Below are 22310 nucleotides of genomic sequence, written 5' to 3'. Positions count from 1 at the left end.
TGTTCTTTTTGATCAGAAGAGTTTTCAGAGTTCTCAGTCTTGTAGACAGAATTCCATGTCATGGACACAAGTTCCAATAGTGTTGTTGCTTCAAAGGAGTACAACTTCTCAAAAGCATCAGACTGCATCTTTTTATATACATCCGATACTGAAAATAGTTAGAACATCTTATATTTGTGAACAGAGGGTGTAGTTAGTAGGCATACAACCGATCGCAAAAGCCGAACCATGTTAGCACACAATCATGTGTCACAAGATTCACAGCACACTTTACTGTGTGCCGTTCTAAACTTGTTCTTTTTTTGGAAGCTTCAGGCTCTACTTTTGCATCGATGGTGAATAAAATCTCTGTTTGTGCCAAAAAACAAAAAGGTTTACAACACAGATAAGATACAAAGCCAAAGATGACAACTCAGATAAGATAGAAAGATCGCGAGGACAGATGTATTTTCCCACTTCGTTTCTTTCATCCACTTTGAAGATGTAAAACTGGCTAACAGCCTGAAATTTGTGCCAGCCTATATGCATAGGCTATGTTTCTTCTAACAATAATTAGCTCAAACTACACATAATATATCTGTCTATTTTATTGGTTTCAAAAATATCCATCCCACATGAAAGGCATAAGAATGCATAGCATACATGTACAGATGCTTTGAATTTGTGCTACACCGTTGTCTCCATTCAAATCAAGGTAGCAAGTGCCACAAAAATTTGATACAAACTATCCAATTGTTTGGTATGTTCATATTTTGGTACAGGAACTAATTCGAACATGCCTACTCGGATGACTTCTGTGACACGGGAGCTAGCCTATACGAACACACTCTCAAGCAAGAAACAGAGAACCAACTTCTAATAGCCCAATCAATGATCTGGTTCTTTCTGTTGTGTGGTATCTATCGCCTGTAGCGGTATCGCTTGAAGTTGAAATACAGATGAAGAATCCCACGCTCAAATGTGCACTTGAAGCCCTTCTTGTGTGAGTACTCCCACTCCTTGTTCACGATGCGGAATGACTGCCAAGGAAAACCAGAGTATGTAAGTGGATCTTCCATGGAAACTACGACAGCTAAACTGAAAAGGAGAGACAAAAGGCTTACAATATCCTCGTATGGAGGGCCAGCATGAAACCTTATATGGCATGTCTCCCCAGCGCTTCCATCTTTCTCTATAGTGTATATTGGTGCTTTTGATTTATCCACAAGATCAGGGTAAAATATGTTGAACTTGTAGCCCTGGACGATTTTAGGAGGCGGGTTGTCGTGATCATAATGAGTTTGATTGTATTTGTTCCACTCATATCCAGTATGCACACGATTGAAGTACTTTGGTTTCCTTGGTCGGTACTTGTCATGCCACCAGTACACCTGTGAGCACATTAAGCAAGTATGTGAGAATCCAGCTGAGAGCTTGAGAAAGAATGGGGGTTCACTAGCAATAGCTTGATGCGTCAAACTTGCTACAATTTTCTAGCATGTAAAAGCATATTATCATCCAAATTGCTAAGTAGATGATATCAAATATAGCTTCAGAATAATATTAATATCCAACTCAAAAAAGTAATATTAATATATATACACAATTTCAAATTCAATGAAATTTGCAATCCTTGGTTCCTGACTACAAGTGAATCCAGCATATCAACATAATGCTGGAAATTACGGGTATGCATATACTGATATATGTTTAGGAAGAATAATGATATGGTAGCACTCCTACATTCCTCGGATAATAAAGAAGATTGCAATATCGTTTGTGTCCAGAAGGCAAATGAGTCTAACCTGTGAATCCAGGTTCACTTCAGCACCTGAACCAAACACAGCGTCCCCTTCCTCCATTGCTCCCATCGCTTTCATTGCCTTCAGCTCCAACTCATCTGGTTTTTTTGCCTTAGCTGTCATGACCTCCTTAACTTTCCTTTGATGCTCGGTAACTACAGCTTCACGTTGCCGATCCTGGAGAATATTTCAAAGGACAGAGCACATGTGTGAGACTGGCCAGCCAACCTCATTTCAAATTTGTAATGAACACATGAAATGTACCTACTCATGCAACAAATTGATAGAGAAAAAAGCCCCCCTCCCCAGGGAAACAAAATCGTTTTGAGTGTTCCAAAATAACCTTAGAACTAGGTTTTAGCTGGTTTCTCTTATTAACCGCTCAAAAAATTTCTACTTAATGAAGAGGCAGAGCTCCAGCTGGTTGTTAAAAGAAGTATGTGGTCCTAGGATGCATTAGCATTACCATCAGAAGTTACCCACAAATGAAACTAAGCTTTTTTCAGGGTAAACATGCATGAAGGCCTAGAACTGCTCGAAAAGATTATCCTAAGATCTTGGTGGAATGTTGCCCTATCACAACTTTACAATTATTTCTATCATAGGCTGTTGATCTAACTTGCTAGTGGCACAACAAGGTGTACTCAATTGCTATCGAGTAGTATATAATAATCTAATTAATAACAAGATAGTTTTGACTGCATACATAACCATTACTATACGGGCCAGCATTCTATTACTGTAAAAAGCACAATGTTACTGAGAGTGACTCTGTACCAGTTCTGCCTTGTCCTCATCAGGATCAATTGCATCTTCATCTTCATTGCCATGCATTAGCTCGGGTGAGAAGGAGCCATCTTCCTCATCCAAATGGCTCTCTGCTGCTTCAGCTATATGTTCTATAGGTTCTGGTGAATATCGTTTATCATCTGCACATGGAGAAGGTATCAGAAAGACAGACAACCATAGTTATCTAAAAGAAAGGGGGTGTTAACTGATCATAAGTAAATTTAAACCTTCTTCCTCGTCGTGCATCACATCCTCCTCTTTAGTGTCTAATTCTTCATCAGCTTCTACAGCCTGTTCAGGAGCGCCAGCATTCTCTAGACGATGCAGATGCTTACGTAAGAGAGAAGCATGGATTTCCCTCAGGCAAGCCTGTGATACAAATAAGAAATAAGCCACTCTTTTATATGGAGGTAACGTTGATCAACTGTAGAAACAGATCAACTGTATGTTCAGATAGTTAGAGAAAGCAGCTCCACATGACGAACCAGACTGCAAATCATGTGGCTTTGAAGATAATGTTACAGAAACAAGGTCAGATTAAGGTAGTTGTGCACCATTATGCTTGTGTTGTACAAATAAAACAAAGAATATATAATGGTATAACCAGCAACCACATTTGCTTTGGTCAAATTAAGAGCTATTATCACAAAAACTGCGAACTACAAGCATGACATACCTTTGCTTTGTATATATGAAGGCGTTTCAAAATGGCCTCCCAGTATTCAACAACTTTTGCAGTTCCAGAGCGCATCTGGGACTCAATTTGATTTTGCATCTCTTCTAGCTCTGTGGAAGTCTTACCCTCCAAGAGATTTTTTACATCCCCCTCAATACTTGCATGCAAGCCTCTCTCTTCAACCTCACGGGGTGGTTCCTCACCACGGACCCTAGCCCGGTCCACGGCATCTCTTTTCCGAGCCTCACCTAGCTCCCAATCACACACTACCATGAGTGCCTGATGAGTTCCAAATTAAATTGTGTCAACACATATAAACATTATCGACAAACATACAACCATGAAACGAAATAAACTTAATATTAGCGAGATTTCCTGCCATATTACAAACTCACTCTCAAGTTTGGTTTCGTTTCAGTGAGAAACTAAGGGTTAGATTGTATATACCAAGCTAAAGAACATGTCCTGACATACCATACGACCACAATCTTTTTGCCAAATAGAAAATGACAGAACAAAATACCAAATACTATCAGCTGAGGCTGCCAACTACTCCCTTCGTCCCATAATATAAGAGCCTTTTGGACACTACACTAGTGTAAAAAACGCTCTTATATTATGGGACAGAGGGAGTACTATTTAGCTCATTCAGCAGTAATACAGTGTGTATCATTGGAATAGACATCACTCACGATCCTATGGGACGAACAATATTCAGGAAGGTGTGCAAAGACATTAGACATGTACCTCCCAGTACTTGACATTTACTTGGCTTTCCCTGTCCAGATCGAGATGCATCTTAATGTCATCATGTAACTCTTCCATCTCCTTCACTGTTAATCCCTGAAATTTAGCAAATTACATATGCTTCAGTAATTGTGGAAGAAAGATGGATCCCCTTAAAATGTGGGCTTGTTCTATGAAGGTAGTGGGGCCACATGGCACAGCTATGTTTTAATACATTGAAAGAACTATAAACAGGGAGATCCATTTTCTCTCGTTTTGCACACTAATTGCTGATGGATTGTTACTTGCCAGTACAATGGCTTAATGCAGCCGCAAGCTTGAACTTGTGCAACAATTTGTTCAATACTTGGTGACCAATGCGATCTCAAATCTGTCAAGTTTGGAATTAATTGTACTGCACTTGCATGCCAACATGTCTGGCCTTAAATTTAACATAATATTCATGGCTGGCAGACAATTTTGTGAGTGAAAATAAAGAGAAACAAGATATGTACGAATGGATTTTAGTTTTAGAGCTTGATAAGATACCTATGAATCCCATAGATGGGAATAAACCAATACTTCTATGATAGAGAAATTCAAGAGAAGAAGATTACTTAATTAAGTTTAGTACTGCATATTCTCGTAGGGAGCATACAACGGGGAAACACGAACGCTCATAAAGAAAAAATAACAATCTCATTTGTCCAAAACATAACAAAAAATTACAAAAGCCTAAGCCCTAATGAGCAGATAAACAACAAAGAGTGTCGGTGTAGTTTCAGTGGAACAAGAACTTACTGCCCCGTTGCCGAATAAATTTCAGAAAAAAAAACATACTGCAAACTAACGGCACACAGAATCAATGGAGTGATATAACTTAAATGTTAATCATTATAAGATAATCAATTCACTGGTAAATACACGGAGTAGTGAGAATTTGGCAGCCCAGAGGACTGAACCATCACCGTAAGTATACATCAATTCTATTGTCAAGGCTGAATAGGTCTGAAAAAATGGTGTGCTTGAGTGCAGCACTTAAAATGTAGACGAATAATGAAACTTATGTTGAGGTTTCTTTTAAGTGCAAGCATACAGCAACCCTTTGGTGAATGGTATCAAACAAGGATGAAGAATAGGCTTTGTATATACCTTGAACACCAAGTAGGGCTCATTTAACTCAACATCAAATTCGTCTGCAAAGTTAAGATTCTTCAGGAGAACATCAATAGGCTTTGTACGTCCCTCCCGTAACCTGATCTCAGACCTAAATTTGCTTTGATCAAAATGAAACTGCATTCCAACATACAAAACTGTTCAATAATGGACACATGTTAGTTCAACAAAAGTTATATCCTATTTTCAGGATGTGAAGTATGAACCTCTTCCTCTTTCTTCTCCCAATCTTGAAACTCAGCACGTGCTCTTTCTCTGGCTAACAATGCCTACAAAATACAAAGTAGGTTTAGTTGCACAAGCAATATTACTTGAAACCAGATATGACTTATGAAAATCAGAGATATATACTGACCATTTCCTCCTCATGCTGTGCTTTTTCAATTGCTCTTTCCTCCCTTCTTTTCTTAACCTTCTCTATTTCAGCCTAAATTAAAGTGCAGGAAAAGGTATTAGGCACCAGAACAAAAACAGAGTCGTAGACTTTAACCTTTCTTAAACAAAATAAGTAGTGGGAGGATATATATTTGTGGTAGCCATCAAACAAAAAAACTTGTAAGATGCATAAGACCAATGGCCCCTTTTTGCAGGGAACAGATCAACACATATGATGTTCACGAATGTATGGAGGCACATGTTTACACTTAATATGCTTTATTTTTTGAGAGGGTGTTTGCAGTTATACTCGTGTTTAGAACATGATCTGGTGTATACTGTAGCAGGTAATGCTTTATTTAATATAATAACAGGCACTTCCACCACCACCAAGTCAGAATGAACAGTGGGTACTCCTCTTTCTTCAGAAGATGATTAGGAACATAATGCTAATCTGGTGAGCAATCACAAGACAAAGATTGTTCACATGGAAATAAAATAATCACAAATCTAAAATCTAGACTTTGTTAATTGCATGAAGATTCATTCTCAAGTTCAGGAAGTATAGCAGTGATACTTATATAGGCTTCAAAGTTCAAATTCGTACTGTAAGAAATAGTGCTAGTCAAATTTACAGTTTATAAGAGTACCATTCTTTCCCTCTGCCTTTTCTTTTCAGCTTTAACAGAAATGTCCACCTTCTGCCCTTCAGTTACAGCGCGATCAATCTTCTTTCGCCAAACAAAGCTGCAATGGAATAAGGTTCAGATTTGAGAGTCCTTCTTTAGGTATATCATACTAAAACAACTATCCAGAGAAACCTTAAGAGTAGCATGTAACAGTTTGGGATATCGAACAATCTATGATCTGCAACGCAGTCAATATTTTCTTGTACCGACCAATAAAATTGAACATACAAAATAAAAATATCACCCAAATTATGTTTTCAGTAGTCTAAAAACTGTGTGCAAAAAAACTACACCAGAACATAACACCGAGCATAATAATAGCTGAAAACCAAAAAATCTTATTCAGCAGTTAGACTATATAACCTACAACGAAATTTACTGGCAAATTAACATGAACAATATTAATCACAGGGTGCATCCTAAATTGTACGAGTAAGTTTGGACAAATAACATTAACCATGTGAATTGTCAATTTGTATGGTAAATTCTGAAAAGGGTCTTCTGAGGACACAAATGTATAAATACAGTTCTAATGAAGTTCACATTGCTGTAATTGCAATAATAGACAATCCTAAAGAGTGGACCCTATTGAATCAATATACAGTCACAACCCCATCAGAAGATGCATATTGCTAACTGAGGAAATAAACTTGATCTACTTAGTTAGTACTTCAAGAGAATTGTTCATGGCAGCATCGCTGATAATACACACAAGTTGATGCATCACTAAACTAAGTAGCCAATTCGTCATGAAATTGTTGAATATGAAACCTAATTAATCATGGCATCTATTCTAACCCTGAGCTATGAGCTGCATCCAGTAAACTTATGAATTTCACAACTGACGAATAACACCTATGCCAAGTACAAGTGGTTGTGCAGAAGCAACTAAAAAGATAAACCACCTTGGCACCTTCCATAAGTACAATTAATCCAGCTTAGCTAGATGCTACTCGAATTTGGAAAATCTGATTAGAGTACGCTAGCCAAGAACGTTTTGTTATTTCCTACAGCATATGCATGTCTTCAGGTCATATGTGTTAATCGAGCTTGTTTATTACTACTTGTTTACTTATCAAGAACAAGTCATCACAAATTTCACACTGTCAATGTGCAGACGCCAGAAGCCCAAACTTTAAGTGGTTATAACAGATTCAGAGCAATAGGCACACCTATCCGGTAGAGGTATTTCGGTTCTAGGGCATCAAAGGGATAGTATCCTAGCAGCAGCAAACAGGTGCCAACCCAAGTTTCTACTGGTAAAGCAAGCACCACCAATGCAATGTGTAATGTTATCCGAAGAGGGGGGGCGAATGCGCATACTTCTCTGTGAGGTTGGGGTCGCCAAAAGGGTTGGAATCGTTGGAGTAGCCCGACACCGCGTTGGCCTTCATCTTCTTGGCCACCTTCTCGGCCTGCAGAAGCAGCACCAATCAACAAACAAGTTAGCAACCGAAACCCTAGGCGCGGGGCAGGAAGCCAGCCGGGCGGAAACCCCCACCTTCTTCTGCGCCTTCTTGGACATGTACTCCAGGATCTGCTCCTCCGTGACGCCCCCGCGCTTGGCGCTCCCGCTCCGCCTCCTCCGGCGGTCCCCGGAGTCGGAGCCGGAGCCGGACGCCTGCGAATCGCTCGCGCCGCTGGAGGAGGAGGAGGAGGACGGGGCGGCCTTGCGGCGGCTCCTGCGGCGGTGGCGGCTCCGGCCCCGGCGGGGCGAGCCGCCGGAGTCGGAGTCGGAGTCCGAGTCGGACGGCGACCGCCGCCGCCGCGACGAGCTCCGGCTGCCCTCGGCGTCGCGCTCCTTCCTAGGCATGTCGGCTACGGGAGGGAAAGACGGCTGGTCGTGGAGATTTGGCGTGCCGATGGAGCCGAGCCGATTAACTGAACATATTAGGGCTAGCGGTATCTGGGCCGCACATCATACGGCGGCGCGAATCGTGATGCAACACATCATCGACGACAGAACAATACTCTGAAACGGAGAAAAAATTAGCAAGTCAGTACGAAAAACATGCCGACTTTGCGTTGATGTAAAAAAAACATGCCGACTTTGCGAGTTTTTTTCCGTTTGTCATCATTGTGACTTTGTGAGAGTTCCTATAATATAGTAACGTCGAAAACTAAAATGTTGAATGGATAGCGCTTTCATGTGCTCGTGTCTTTTTCACCCTCTTAACCGGTGTGAGTAAAAAAGATAACCTACATACAATCAAAGCACACTGAAATATGTGGTAATTCATTCCCGTGTCATCTAGGTTTTTATAGAAATAGGAACTTTGGTCTAGCAGTGGACCCGCTGGTCACGAGGAAGGGATGGATGGTTGTCATCCCTGCGCGTCCTACTCTAATAAGCGTTATTGTTGGCATGGGTCTATTTTTCACACACCTCCCCTCCAAAGCCCCCTACCTTCACCCTATGCCTCAACTTCTACCTCCGCCGCCCTTATAATCCAACCGCCTCCCAAGGCGTTTCCACAATATGATGCCAGAGTACAGGGTATGCCGTAAGGGAGAGGAGGAGGAGGAGACACTATGAAGGAGAAGGCGAATGCCACGCCGAGGGACTCTAGTCATGCACCATGTTGGAGCTCCTCGGTGAGATCAAGGAGGACGACGAGGCGGATGGGGACAAAGGAGGATGTGGCGGCATTGGGTAGTGTAGAGGTTTTTGGAGACGAGGCGCACGTCTCGTCTTGTGCTTTGTTGATTGGATCACCACTCCATTAAACTCACTCATCAAAATCCTACCGATAAACCCGATGGCAACGTATGTCGAAGGTGTGTTCCTCCACTTTGTCACCACCATGCGTGTCTAACTAGTGATTACGTAAGAAGTATTAGTGATTCGCTGTCCTTTATTACCATACCAAGAGATATTACATCAAGCTATAGCCTTGCAAATACAGGTATATCCACACATTTATATGAGGTTTAAAAAATGAGTATACGAACAACTAACAACATGACTCGGTAGTCTAGTATAATTAACTTACTCGGAAATTAAAGGGTTGGGCAAATAAACTCAATGATGCATTATGGACTTATATAACTTCCTAGAAAATTACTCCCTCTATAAAGAAACTAAGAGCATTTAGATCACTACTACAAAGGGACTATATGGGTGTGTCCCTTTATAAAATGGTCTACAATAAAGCATGTAATCTTTCAAACAGAATGTAAAGCTACAACAAAGGGAGTATATGGGTACGTCCTCTTTACTTGTACTCCAAGATACATGTACTAGTAGATCTAATAGGACTCTACAATGTAAACCAACTTGGGCCCATGTAGCCCTACCCCTCTTCCACCATGTAAGGGTAGGGGGTCGGTATCCAATATCCCTCATACGAGATACCAATCAATACAATTAGACATGTAGGATGTAAGGTATCACCTCCACTGTAAGGGCCTGAGCCTGGGTAAATCTTTGTGTTGTGTGTACCCTATTTTGATCCTCTATGTGCACCCCATGAGCAACCCTATCAAGGGATCTAGCGGTTTCCAGCACCGTAAGATATGACCTCCTCCCACATCCTCCCTCTTTGTGTAAAATTAGCTGCACTTGATAGATCTGAGAAAAATTACACTTTGTTGACAGACTGCTAGTACCTCCACCCATATATATAGGGCCTACTGTGTTTTTCGAGACTTCCTTTGACTATTGATAAGATTAATAATATATGAGATGTATAATGTGAAAATTATATCATTGGAAATTCCTTTCACGTATGAATTTAACTTTATGCTTTGTGTAACTTGCATGTCATACATTATTGCTCTAACATATAGTCAAAGTTAGCCTCGAAAAAGCATTAGACCCTATATATATGGATGGCAGGAGTAGCATTTTTTGATAGGCTACAAGCACTTTGTTGCAAATTAGACGCACTTGATGGATCTAAGGGGAATTAATTGATTTATGTTGTTAGGTTGCAAGAACTTTGTTGATAAACTGATAGCAATTGTTTTGTTAATTGGCACTTTGTTGTTAATTAGGTTTGGTAAATAATTTGGCACTTTTTGTTGTCGTGCAGTTAATTGCTTGGCACTTAGTTTATGAACATGAGCTTTTGAAACTTCCGTTATGTTGGCTAGCATATTATGTTTCTTCAAAACTTTTTGACTAGGTGATACCAAGAAGTTTTTTTTTCTTTGAAAAGGAGGATTTCCATGCGGTGATATACGTCGCACACATAGTTGCCAACTCTACTTGTGAAAAAGGTCAAAAACTCAAACAAGAAAAACTCTCCTTGTCAAAGAAACTCCGATACAAATTTATGTTTTAAAAAGGAACTCTGATGCACGTGAGGGACTTGGGAGGGGTATACTAGGACCATGCATATCATGTTGCCTCTTCTCACCCTTGTATGGGGCACACCACGTAATGAGTTGTATTGGACATGCGTCATGCATAGCATGACTTGACCAGTGGTGTAGCTGCAAGGTGGACGAGGGTGGTCCATGGACCATGTTGAGGCATGGCCAACGGTTAGCCTCAGAGGTGATGCCCCGCAGGCCAGCTAGGCTCGGATGCCAGCGCAGCGCTAAAGCGATAGCTTGCAGAGCACATCAGGATCCTGCAGAGGAGACGGCTTCTTCGAATGAAAAAGCAAGAAAAGGTAAGAGAATGGGGAAATGAGAAAGCTTCCGGACATGCCAAACGCAGAAGTACGAGCTCTAGGTCGTGAGCAGGGGGGTGGTTGGAAATATGCCCTAGAGGCAATAATAAAATGGTTATTATTATATTTCCTTGTTCATGATAATTGTCTATTGTTCATGCTATAATTGTGTTATCCGGAAATCGTAATACATGTGTGAATACATAGACCACAACATGTCCCTATTGAGCCTCTAGTTGACTAGCTCATTGATCAATAGATGGTTACGGTTTCCTGACCATGGACATTGGATGTCGTTGATAATGGGATCACATCATTAGGAGAATGATGTGATGGACAAGTCCCAATCCTAAGCATAGCACAAGATCGTGTAGTTCGCCTGCTAAAGCTTTTCTAATGTCAAGTATCATTTCCTTAGACCATGAGATTGTGCAACTCCCAGATACCGTAGGAATGCTTTGGGTGTGCCAAACGTCACAACATAACTGGGTGGCTATAAAGGTGCACTGCGGGTATCTTCGAAAGTGTCTGTTGGGTTGGCACGAATCGAGACTGGGATTTGTCGCTCCGTGTGACGGAGAGGTATCTCTGGGCCCACTCGGTAGGACATCATCATAATGAGCTCAATGTGACCAAGGAGTTGATCACGGGATGATGTGTTACGAACGAGTAAAGAGACTTGCCGGTAACGAGATTGAACAAGGTATAGGGATACCGACGATCGAATCTCGGGCAAGTATCATACCGGCAGACAAAGGGAATTGAGTACGGGATTGATTGATTGAATCCCCGACATCGTGGTTCATCCGATGAGATCATCGTGGAACATGTGGGAGCCAACATGGGTATCCAGATCCCGCTGTTGGTTATTGGCCGGAGAGATGTCTCGGTCATGTCTACATGCCTCCCGAACCCGTAGGGTCTACACACTTAAGGTTCGATGCCGCTAGGGTTATAGGGAAAGTTTGTTCGTGGTTACCGAATGTTGTTCGGAGTCCCGGATGAGATCCCGGACGTCACGAGGAGTTCCGGAATTGTCCGGGGATAAAGATTTATATATGGGAAGTCCTTATTCGGTCGCCGGAAGTGTTCGGGGGTTTATCGGTATTGTACCGGGACCACGAAAGGGTTCCGGGGGTCCACCAGGAGGGTCCACCTGTCCCGGAGGGCCCCATGGGCTGAATATGGAGGGGAACCAGCCCCTAGGTGGCTGGGCGCCAAACCCCCCTAGGGCACATGCGCCTAGGGTTGGGGGGAAACCCTAAAGGGGGCGCCCCTTGGCTTGGGGGGCAAGCCTCCCCCCTTGGCCGCCGCCCCCCCTCTAGATCCATCTGGAGGGGGCCGGCCCCCCTCTCCCTTGCCCCTATAAATAGAGGGGAGGTGGAAGGGCAGCCGCACCACATCCAAGGCGCAGCCCTCCCCCTCTCCAACACCTCCTCCTCCTTCCGCGGTGCTTGGCGAAGCCCTGCCGGAGTACCACGCTGCTCCAACACCACCACGCCGTCGTGCTGCTGCTGGAGTTGTCTTCCCCAACCTCTCCCTCTCTCCTTACTGGATCAAGGCGTGGGAGACGTCACCGGGCTGCACGTGTGTTGAACGCGGAGGCGCCGTTGTTCGGCGCTTAGATCGGAATCAACCGCGATCTGAATCGCTACGAGTACGACTCCTTCATCCGCGTTCTTGTAACACTTCCGCATCGCGATCTTCAAGGGTATGAAGATGCACTCCCCTCTCTCTCATTGCTACTCTCTCCATAGATTGATCTTGGTGATGCGTAGAATTTTTTTAATTTCTGCAACGATCCCCAACAGTGGCATCTGTTGGGGAACGTAGTAATTTCAAAAAAATTCCTACGAACACGCAAGCTCATGGTGATGCATAGCAACGAGAGGGGAGAGTGTTGTCCACGTACCCTCGTAGATCGAAAGCGGAAGCGTTAACACAACGCGGTTGATGTAGTCGTACGTCTTCACGATCCGACCGATCAAGTACCGAACGTACGGCACCTCCGAGTTCAGCACACGTTCAGCTCGATGACGTCCCTCGAACTCCGATCCAGCCGAGTGTTGAGGGAGAGTTTCGTCAGCACGACGGCATGGTGACGATAATGATGTTCTACCGACGCAGGGCTTCGCCTAAGCACCGCTACGATATTATCGAGGTGTAATATGGTGGAGGGGGGCACCGCACACGGCTAAGAGATCAATAGATCAATTGTTGTGTCTATGGGGTGCCCCCTGCCCCCGTATATAAAGGAGCAAGGGGGGAGGCGGCCGACCTAAGAGGAGGGCGCACCAAGGGGGGAGTCCTACTCCCACCGGGAGTAGGACTCCTCCTTTCCTTGTTGGAGTAGGAAAAGGGAAGGGAGAAGGAGAAAGAAGGAAGGGGGCGCCCCCCTTCCCTAGTCCAATTCGGACTAGTCCATGGGGAGGGGTGCGGCCACCCTTTGGGGCCTTTCTCTCCTTTCCCGTATGGCCCATTAAGGCCCAATACGAATTCCCATAACTCTCCGGTACTCCGAAAAATACCCGAATCACTCGGAACCTTTCCGATGTCCGAATATAGTCGTCCAATATATCGATTTTTACGTCTCGACCATTTCGAGACTCCTCGTCATGTCCCCGATCTCATCCGGGACTCCGAACTCCTTCGGTACATCAAAACTCATAAACTCATAATAAAACTGTCATCGTAACGTTAAGCGTGCGGACCCTACGGGTTCGAGAACTATGTAGACATGACCGAGACACTTCTCCGGTCAATAACCAATAGCGGGACCTGGATGCCCATATTGGCTCCCACATATTCTATGAAGATCTTTATCGGTCAAACCGCATAACAACATACGTTGTTCCCTTTGTCATCAGTATGTTACTTGCCCGAGATTCGATCGTCGGTATCTTAATACCTAGTTCAATCTCGTTACTGGCAAGTCTCTTTACTCGTTCCGTAATACATCATCTCGCAACAAACTCATTAGTTGCAATGCTTGCAAGGCTTAAGTGATGTGCATTACCGAGAGGGCCCAGAGATACCTCTCCGACAACCGGAGTGACAAATCCTAATCTCGAAATACGCCAACCCAACAAGTACCTTCGGAGACACCTGTAGAGCACCTTTATAATCACCCAGTTACGTTGTGACGTTTGGTAGCACACAAAGTGTTCCTCCGGTAAACGGGAGTTGCATAATCTCATAGTCATAGGAACATGTATAAGTCATGAAGAAAGCGATAGCAACATACTAAACGATCGAGTGCTAAGCTAACGGAATGGGTCAAGTCAATCACATCATTCTCCTAATGATGTGATCCTGTTAATCAAATGACAACTCATGTCTATGGCTAGGAAACATAACCATCTTTGATCAACGAGCTAGTCAAGTAGAGGCATACTAGTGACACTATGTTTGTCTATGTATTCACACAAGTATTATGTTTCCGGTTAATACAATTCTAGCATGAATAATAAACATTTATCATGATATAAGGAAATAAATAATAACTTTATTATTGCCTCTAGGGCATATTTCCTTCAGTCTTCCACTTGCACTAGAGTCAATAATCTAGTTCACATCGCCATGTGATTTAACACCAATAGTTCACATCACCATGTGATTAACACCCATAGTTCACATCGTCATGTGACCAACACCCAAAGGGTTTACTAGAGTCAATAATCTAGTTCACATTGCTATGTGATTTCTACCTTCGTCGATTTCAGCATCACGAAGAGCTTGGGAATTACTTTCGTCATCCCTTGCATATTATAGTTCATCACGAAGTTCTACTAACTTGGTGATGGTGACTAGAGAATTCCGTCAATCACGATTTTTATCTGGAAGATTAACTCCCACTTGATTCAAGCGATTGTAGTACCCAGACAATCTGAGCACATGCTCACTGCTTGAGCTATTCTCCTCCATCTTTTAGCTATAGAACTTGTTGGAGACTTCATATCTCTCAACTCGGGTATTTGCTTGAAATATTAACTTCAACTCCTGGAACATCTCATATGGTCCATGACATTCAAAACGTCTTTGAAGTCCCGATTCTAAGCCATTAAGCATGGTGCACTAAACTATCAAGTAGTCATCATATTGAGCTAGCCAAACGTTCATAACGTCTGCATCTGCTCCTGCAATAGGTCTGTCACCTAGCGGTGCATCAAGGACATAATTCTTCTGTGCAGCAATGAGGATAATCCTCAGATCACGGATCCAATCCGCATCTTTGCTACTAACATCTTTCAACATAATTTTTCTCTAGGAACATATAAAAAATAAACACAGGGAAGCAACAACGCCAGCTATTGATCTACAACATAATTTGCAAAATACTATCCGGACTAAGTTCATGATAAATTTAAGTTCAATTAATCATATTACTTAAGAACTCCCACTTAGATAGACATCCCTCTAATCCTCTAAGTGATCACGTGATCCATATCAACTAAACCATGTCTGATCATCACGTGAGATGGAGTAGTTTCAACGGTGAACATCACTATGTTGATCATATCTACTATATGATTCACGCTCGACCTTTCGGTCTCCGTGTTCCGAGGACATATCTGTTATATGCTAGGCTCATCAAGTTTAACCTGAGTATTCCGCGTGTGCAACTATTTTGCACCCGTTGTATTTGAACGTAGAGCCTATCACACCCGATCATCACGTGGTGTCTCAGCATGAAGAACTTTCGCAACGGTGCATACTCAGGGAGAACACTTATACTTTGATAATTTAGTGAGGGATCATCTTATAATGCTACCGTCAATCAAAGCAAGATAAGATGCATAAAAGATAAACAACACATGCAATCAATATAAGTGATATGATATGGCCATCATCATCTTGTGCTTGTGATCTTCATCTCCGAAGCACCGTCATGATCACCATTGTCACCGGCGCGACACCTTGATCTCCATCATAGCATCGTTGTCGTCTCGCCAACTATTGCTTTTTACGACTATCGCTACCGCTTAGTGATAAAGTAAAACAATTACATGGCGATTGCATTGCATACAATAAAGCGACAACCATATGGCTCCTGCCAGTTGCCGATAACTCGGTTACAAAACATGATCATCTCATACAATAAAATATAGCATCATGTCTTGACCATATCACATCACAACATGCCCTGCAAAAACAAGTTAGACGTCCTCTACTTTGTTGTTGCAAGTTTTACGTGGCTGCTACGGGCTTAGCAAGAACCGTTCTTACCTACGCATCAAAACCACAACGATAGTTTGTCAAGTTGGTGCTGTTTTAACCTTCGCAAGGACCGGGCGTAGCCACACTCGGTTCAACTAAACTGAGAGAGACAGACACCCGCCAGTCACCTTTAAGCAACGAGTGCTCGCAACGGTGAAACCAGTCTCGCGTAAGCGTACGCGTAATGTCGGTCCGGGCCGCTTCATCTCACAATACCGCTGAACCAAAATATGACATGCTGGTAAGCAGTATGACTTATATCGCCCACAACTCACTTGTGTTCTACTCGTGCATATAACATCAACGCATAAAACCAGGCTCGGATGCCACTGTTGGGGAACGTAGTAATTTCAAAAAAAATCCTATGAACACGCAAGATCATGGTGATGCATAGCAACGAGAGGGGAGAGTGTTGTCCATGTACCCTCGTAGACCGAAAGCGGAAGCGTTAACACAATGCGGTTGATGTAGTCGTACGTCTTCACGATCCGACCGATCAAGTACCGAACGTACGGCACCTCCGAGTTCAGCACACGTTCAGCTCGATGACGTCCCTCGAACTCTGATCCAGCCGAGTGTTGAGGGAGAGTTTTGCCAGCACGACGGCGTGGTGACGATAATGATGTTCTACCGACGCAGGGCTTCGCCTAAGCACCGCTACGATATTATCGAGGTGTAATATGGTGGAGGGGGGCACCGCACACGGCTAAGAGATCAATAGATCAATTGTTGTGTCTATGGGGTGCCCCCTGCCCCCGTATATAAAGGAGCAAGGGGGGAGGCGGCCGGCCTAGGAGGAGGGCGCGCCAAGGGGGGAGTCCTACTCCCACCGGGAGTAGGACTCCTCCTTTCCTTGTTGGAGTAGGAAAAGGGAAGGGAGAAGGAGAAAGAAGGAAGGGGGCGCCCCCCTTCCCTAGTCCAATTCGGACTAGTCCATGGGGAGGGGTGCGGCCACCCTTTGGGGCCTTTCTCTCCTTTCCCGTATGGCCCATTAAGGCCCAATACGAATTCCCGTAACTCTCCGGTACTCCGAAAAATACTCAAATCACTCGGAACCTTTCCGATGTCCGAATATAGTCGTCCAATATATCGATTTTTACGTCTCGACCATTTCGAGACTCCTCGTCATGTGCCCGATCTCATCTGGGACTCTGAACTCCTTCGATACATCAAAACTCAAAAACTCATAATAAAACTGTCATTGTAACGTTAAGCGTGCGGACCCTACGGGTTCGAGAACTATGTAGACATGACCGAAACACTTCTCCGGTCAATAACCAATAGCGGGACCTGGATGCCCATATTGGCTCCCACATATTCTACCAAGATCTTTATCGGTCAAACCGCATAACAACATACGTTGTTCCCTTTGTCATCGGTATGTTACTTGCCCGAGATTCGATCGTCGGTATCTTAATACCTAGTTCAATCTCGTTACCGGCAAGTCTCTTTACTCGTTCCGTAATACATCATCTCGCAACAAACTCATTAGTTGCAATGCTTGCAAGGCTTAAGTGATGTGCATTACCGAGAGGGCCCAGAGATACCTCTCCGACAACCGGAGTGACAAATCCTAATCTCGAAATACGCCAACCCAACAAGTACCTTCGGAGACACCTGTAGAGCACCTTTATAATCACCCAGTTACGTTGTGACGTTTGGTAGCACACAAAGTGTTCCTCCGGTAAACGGGAGTTGCATAATCTCATAGTCATAGGAACATGTATAAGTCATGAAGAAAGCAATAGCAACATACTAAACGATCGAGTGCTAAGCTAACAGAATGGGTCAAGTCAATCACATCATTCTCCTAATGATGTGATCCCGTTAATCAAATGACAACTCATGTCTATGGCTAGGAAACATAACCATCTTTGATCAACGAGCTAGTCAAGTAGAGGCATACTAGTGACACTCTGTTTGTCTATGTATTCACACAAGTATTATGTTTCCGGTTAATACAATTCTAGCATGAATAATAAACATTTATCATGATATAAGGAAATAAATAATAACTTTATTATTGCCTCTAGGGCATATTTCCTTCAGCATCATGAGCTAGGTCTATGCGTAGTTTCTATGCACGAGTAGAACACAAGTTGTTGTGGGCGTCGATTTTGTCAATTTACTTGCCGTTACTAGTCTTATCTTGATTCGGCGGCATCGTGGGATGAAGCTGCCCGGACCGACCTTACACGTACGCTTACGTGAGACAGGTTCCACCTACTGACATGCACTAGTTGCATAAGGTGGCTAGCGGGTGTCTGTCTCTCCCACTTTAGTCGGATCGGATTCGATGAAAAGGGTCCTTATGAAGGGTAAATAGAAATTGGCATATCACGTTGTGGTTTTGGTGTAGGTAAGAAACGTTCTTGCTAGAAACCTATAGCAGCCACGTAAAAATTTGCAACAACAATTAGAGGACGTCTAACTTGTTCTTGCAGCATATGCCGTGTGATGTGACATGGCCAAAAGGATGTGATGAATGATATATGTGATGTATGAGATTGATCATGTTCTTGTAATAGGAATCACGACTTGCATGTCGATGAGTATGACAACCGGCAGGAGCCATAGGAGTTCTCTCAATTTATTGTATGACCTGCGTGTCAATGAAAACGCCATGTAATTACTTTACTTTATTGCTAACCGTTAGCTATAGTAGTAGAAGTAATAGTTGGCGAGACAACTTCATGAAGACACGATGATGGAGATCATGATGATGGAGATCATGGTGTCATGCCGGTGACGATGATGATCATGGCGCCCCGAAGATGGAGATCAAAAGGAGCAAAATGATATTGGCCATATCATGTCACTATTTGATTGCATGTGATGTTTATCATGTTTTACATCTTATTTGCTTAAAACGACGGTAGCTTAAATAAGATGATCCCTCGTTAAAATTTCAAGAAAGTGTTCCCCCTAACTGTGCACCGTTGCGAAGGTCCGTTGTTTTGAAGCACGACGTGATGATCGGGTGTGATAGATTCTAACATTCGAATACAACGGGTGTAAGCCAGATTTACACACGCAAAAACACTTAGGTTGACTTGACGAGCCTAGCATGTACAGACATGGCCTCGGAACACAAGAGACCGAAAGGTCGAACATGAGTCGTATAGTAGATACGATCAACATGGAGATGTTCACCGTTGATGACTAGTCCGTCTCACGTGATGATCAGACACAGCCTAGTCGATTCGGATCATGTATCACTTAGATGACTAGCGGGATGTCTGTCTGAATGGGAGTTCATTAAATAATTTGATTAGATGAACTTATATCATGAACATAGTCTAAAAATCTTTGCAATATGTCTTGTAGATCAAATGGCCCATGCTAATATTGCCCTCAACTTCAACGCGTTGCTAGAGAAAATCAAGCTGAAAGACGATGGTAGCAACTACACGGACTGGGTCCATAACTTGAGGATCATCCTCATAGCTGCCAAGAAAGCATATGTCCTTGATGCACCGCTAGGTGAAGCACCTGTTTTCCCAGCAACTCAAGACGTTATGAACGCCTGGCAGTCTCATAGTGATGATTACTCCCTGGTTCAGTGCGGCATGCTTTACAGCTTAGAACCGGGGCTCCAAAAGCGTTTTGAGCAGCACGGAGCATATGAGATGTTCCAAGAGCTGAAAATGGTTTTCCAAGCTCATGCCCGAGTCGAGAGATATGAAGTATCCAACAAGTTCTGCAGTTGTAAGATGGAGGAGAATAGTTTCGTCAGCGAGCACATACTCAAAATGTCTGGGTTGCACAACCTCTTGTCTCAGCTAGTGAGGGAGTCCTGGATTAGGGGGTCCTCGGACAGCCGGACTATATCCTTTGGCCGGACTGTTGGACTATGAAGATACAAGATTGAAGACTTCGTCCCGTGTCCGGATGGGACTCTCCTTGGCGTGGAAGGCAAGCTTGGCGATACGGATATGTAGATCTCCTCCCTTGTAACCGACTCTGTGTAACCCTAGCCCCCTCCGATGTCTATATACACCGGAGGGTTTAGTCCATAGGATAACAACAATCATACCATAGGCTAGCTTCTAGGGTTTAGCCTCTACGATCTCGTGGTAGATCAACTCTTGTAATACTCATATCATCAAGATCAATCAAGCAGGAAGTAGGGTATTACCTCCATCAAGATGGCCCGAACCTGGGTAAACATTGTGTCCCCCGCCTCCTGTTACCATCCGCCTTAGATGCACAGTTCGGGACCCCCTACCCGAGATCCGCCGGGTTTGACACCGACATTTGTGCTTTCATTGAGAGTTCCACTGTGCCATCACCGAAAGGCTCGATGGCTCCTTCGATCATCGGCAATGATGAGATCCGGTGTGAGGTTTTCCTCCCCGGACAGATCTTCGTGTTCGGTGGCTTCGTACTGTGGGCTAACTCGCTTGGCCATCAGGAGCAGATCGATAGCTACGCCCCTGGCCATCAGGCCAGGTTTGGAAACTTGAACTATACTGCCAACATCCGCGGAGACTTGATCTTCGACGGATTTGACCCCATGTCAGGTGCGCCGCACAATCACGACGAGCATGATTTAGCTCTGCCATCGGACTGTGTTCGGGAGATCACACCTGCAACTACTCCGGCCCTCAATCTGGAACAAATTGCGCCATCTGTGGACGGGTGGATGGACCCTGCCACGGAGGCCGCACACTCAGTGGCGATAGCGCCGAATACTGACTTCACCTCCTACGAGACCCGTGTTGCCGAACCGTTGGATTCGTCCCCGACCACGGACTCCGAGCTACTTGTGTCCGTGCCCATCGAATCTGATTGGGCGCCGATCATGGAGTTTACCTCCGCGGATATCTTTCAGCACTCGCCTTTTGGCGATGTGCTAAATTCATTAAGGTCTCTCTCCCTGTTAGGAGACCCTTGGCCGAATTATGTCCGGCTAGAATGGGATGCGGACGACGAAGAAATTCGCGACCCACCCACCACCCACTTAGTAGCCACTGTCGACGATCTAACCGACATGCTCGATTTCGACTCCGAAGACATCGACAGCATGGACGACGATGTAGGAGAGGAACAGGAACCATCGCCCACAGGGCGTTGGACAGCCACTTCATCACATGACATATACATGGTGGATACACCCAAAGAAAACAATGACGAGGAACGGAAGGATGCAGCGAAGGATAGCTCCCTCGAGAAGCAACCAAAGCGTCGGCGTAGGTGCCGCTCCAAATCCCGCCTCGGCAAAAACAGCGATAACAGCGCAAGAGAAAATAACACCCCAGTTGACTCTAGAGGAAACGACGACCACATTGACCCAGGAGCAGAGCAGGATGAACCAGTAAACGGCGAACATAGTACGGATCCGCTGTCCGAACACGGCGACGCCGAGGATAAGGCTCATCAACCTCCCTCCGGAGAGGAAAACAGTCCGGACGAGGATGCACACATCATCCCGGAAAGGCACTTGGAACAAGAGAACCTTCGCAGAAGGCTTATTGCCACTGCGAGGAGTCTGAAGAAGCAGAAGCAAAGGCTTAAGGCCGCGCAGAATACGCTCAACAGTAGATGGAACAAAGTGCTCGACAATGAAGAAAAGTATGGTGGTAGTTACCACACAAAGAGCTATCCAAAGCGCAAGTTGTTGCCTGAATTTGATGATGAGGCCTTAGAGCCCACACAGCCGAAAAATAAAACGGCCGACCGGTCGGATCAACCACCTTGTGGCCGCGATAGAGCGGCTAATAAGGCCGCACATAAGTCGGCACACGATTCACGTGAGGACTTACATCAGAAGACCGGCGCGACCAGATCCATCTACGGATCAAGGAAACGCGCTCCAGCGCACAACCAAAACCGAACACTAGAACCGTCAGAACGCCACGACACATCCAAATACAGGGGTGCCGCACACCCCCTATGTTTCACCGATGAGGTGCTGGACCACGAATTTCCAGAAGGATTCAAACCAGTGAACATAGAGGCATACGATGGAACCACAGACCCTGGGGTCTAGATTGAGGACTTTATCCTCCATATCCATATGGCTCGCGGAGACGATCTCCACGCCATCAAGTACTTGCCCCTCAAGCTGAAAGGACCAGCTCGGCACTGGCTGAAGAGCCTCCCCGAAAACTCAATTGGAAGTTGGGAGGAGCTTGAGAATGCTTTTCGGGCTAATTTTCAAGGGACCTATGTCCGACCTCCGGATGCAGACGATTTAAGTCATATAATTCAACAGCCCGGAGAGTCAGCCCGAAAGCTTTGGAACAGATTTCTCACTAAG

The 22310-nt window shown here is 44.3% G+C and overlaps 1 protein-coding gene across 1 annotated transcript; it reads right to left on the bottom strand.

Annotated features, from left to right (window-relative positions):
• Positions 1 to 563: 563 nt before the first annotated feature.
• LOC109764445 (splicing factor Cactin) lies at positions 564 to 8074 on the bottom strand. The gene is made up of 13 exons (XM_020323258.4): positions 7714 to 8074; positions 7536 to 7627; positions 6174 to 6270; positions 5504 to 5575; positions 5355 to 5417; positions 5125 to 5265; positions 3994 to 4089; positions 3247 to 3525; positions 2798 to 2939; positions 2559 to 2710; positions 1785 to 1958; positions 1104 to 1370; positions 564 to 1019 (listed from the first exon to the last, which is right to left on the bottom strand). Exons 1-13 carry the CDS (start codon positions 8023 to 8025, stop codon positions 900 to 902), a joined length of 2007 nt encoding a protein of 668 aa, XP_020178847.1. The 5' UTR covers positions 8026 to 8074; the 3' UTR covers positions 564 to 899.
• Between the last annotated feature and the right edge of the window lie 14236 nt (positions 8075 to 22310).

This window comes from Aegilops tauschii, chromosome 5 (genome assembly GCF_002575655.3).
Source record: "Aegilops tauschii subsp. strangulata cultivar AL8/78 chromosome 5, Aet v6.0, whole genome shotgun sequence".
NCBI lineage: Eukaryota > Viridiplantae > Streptophyta > Magnoliopsida > Poales > Poaceae > Aegilops > Aegilops tauschii.
This window is presented reverse-complemented; position numbering and strand designations above follow the sequence as displayed.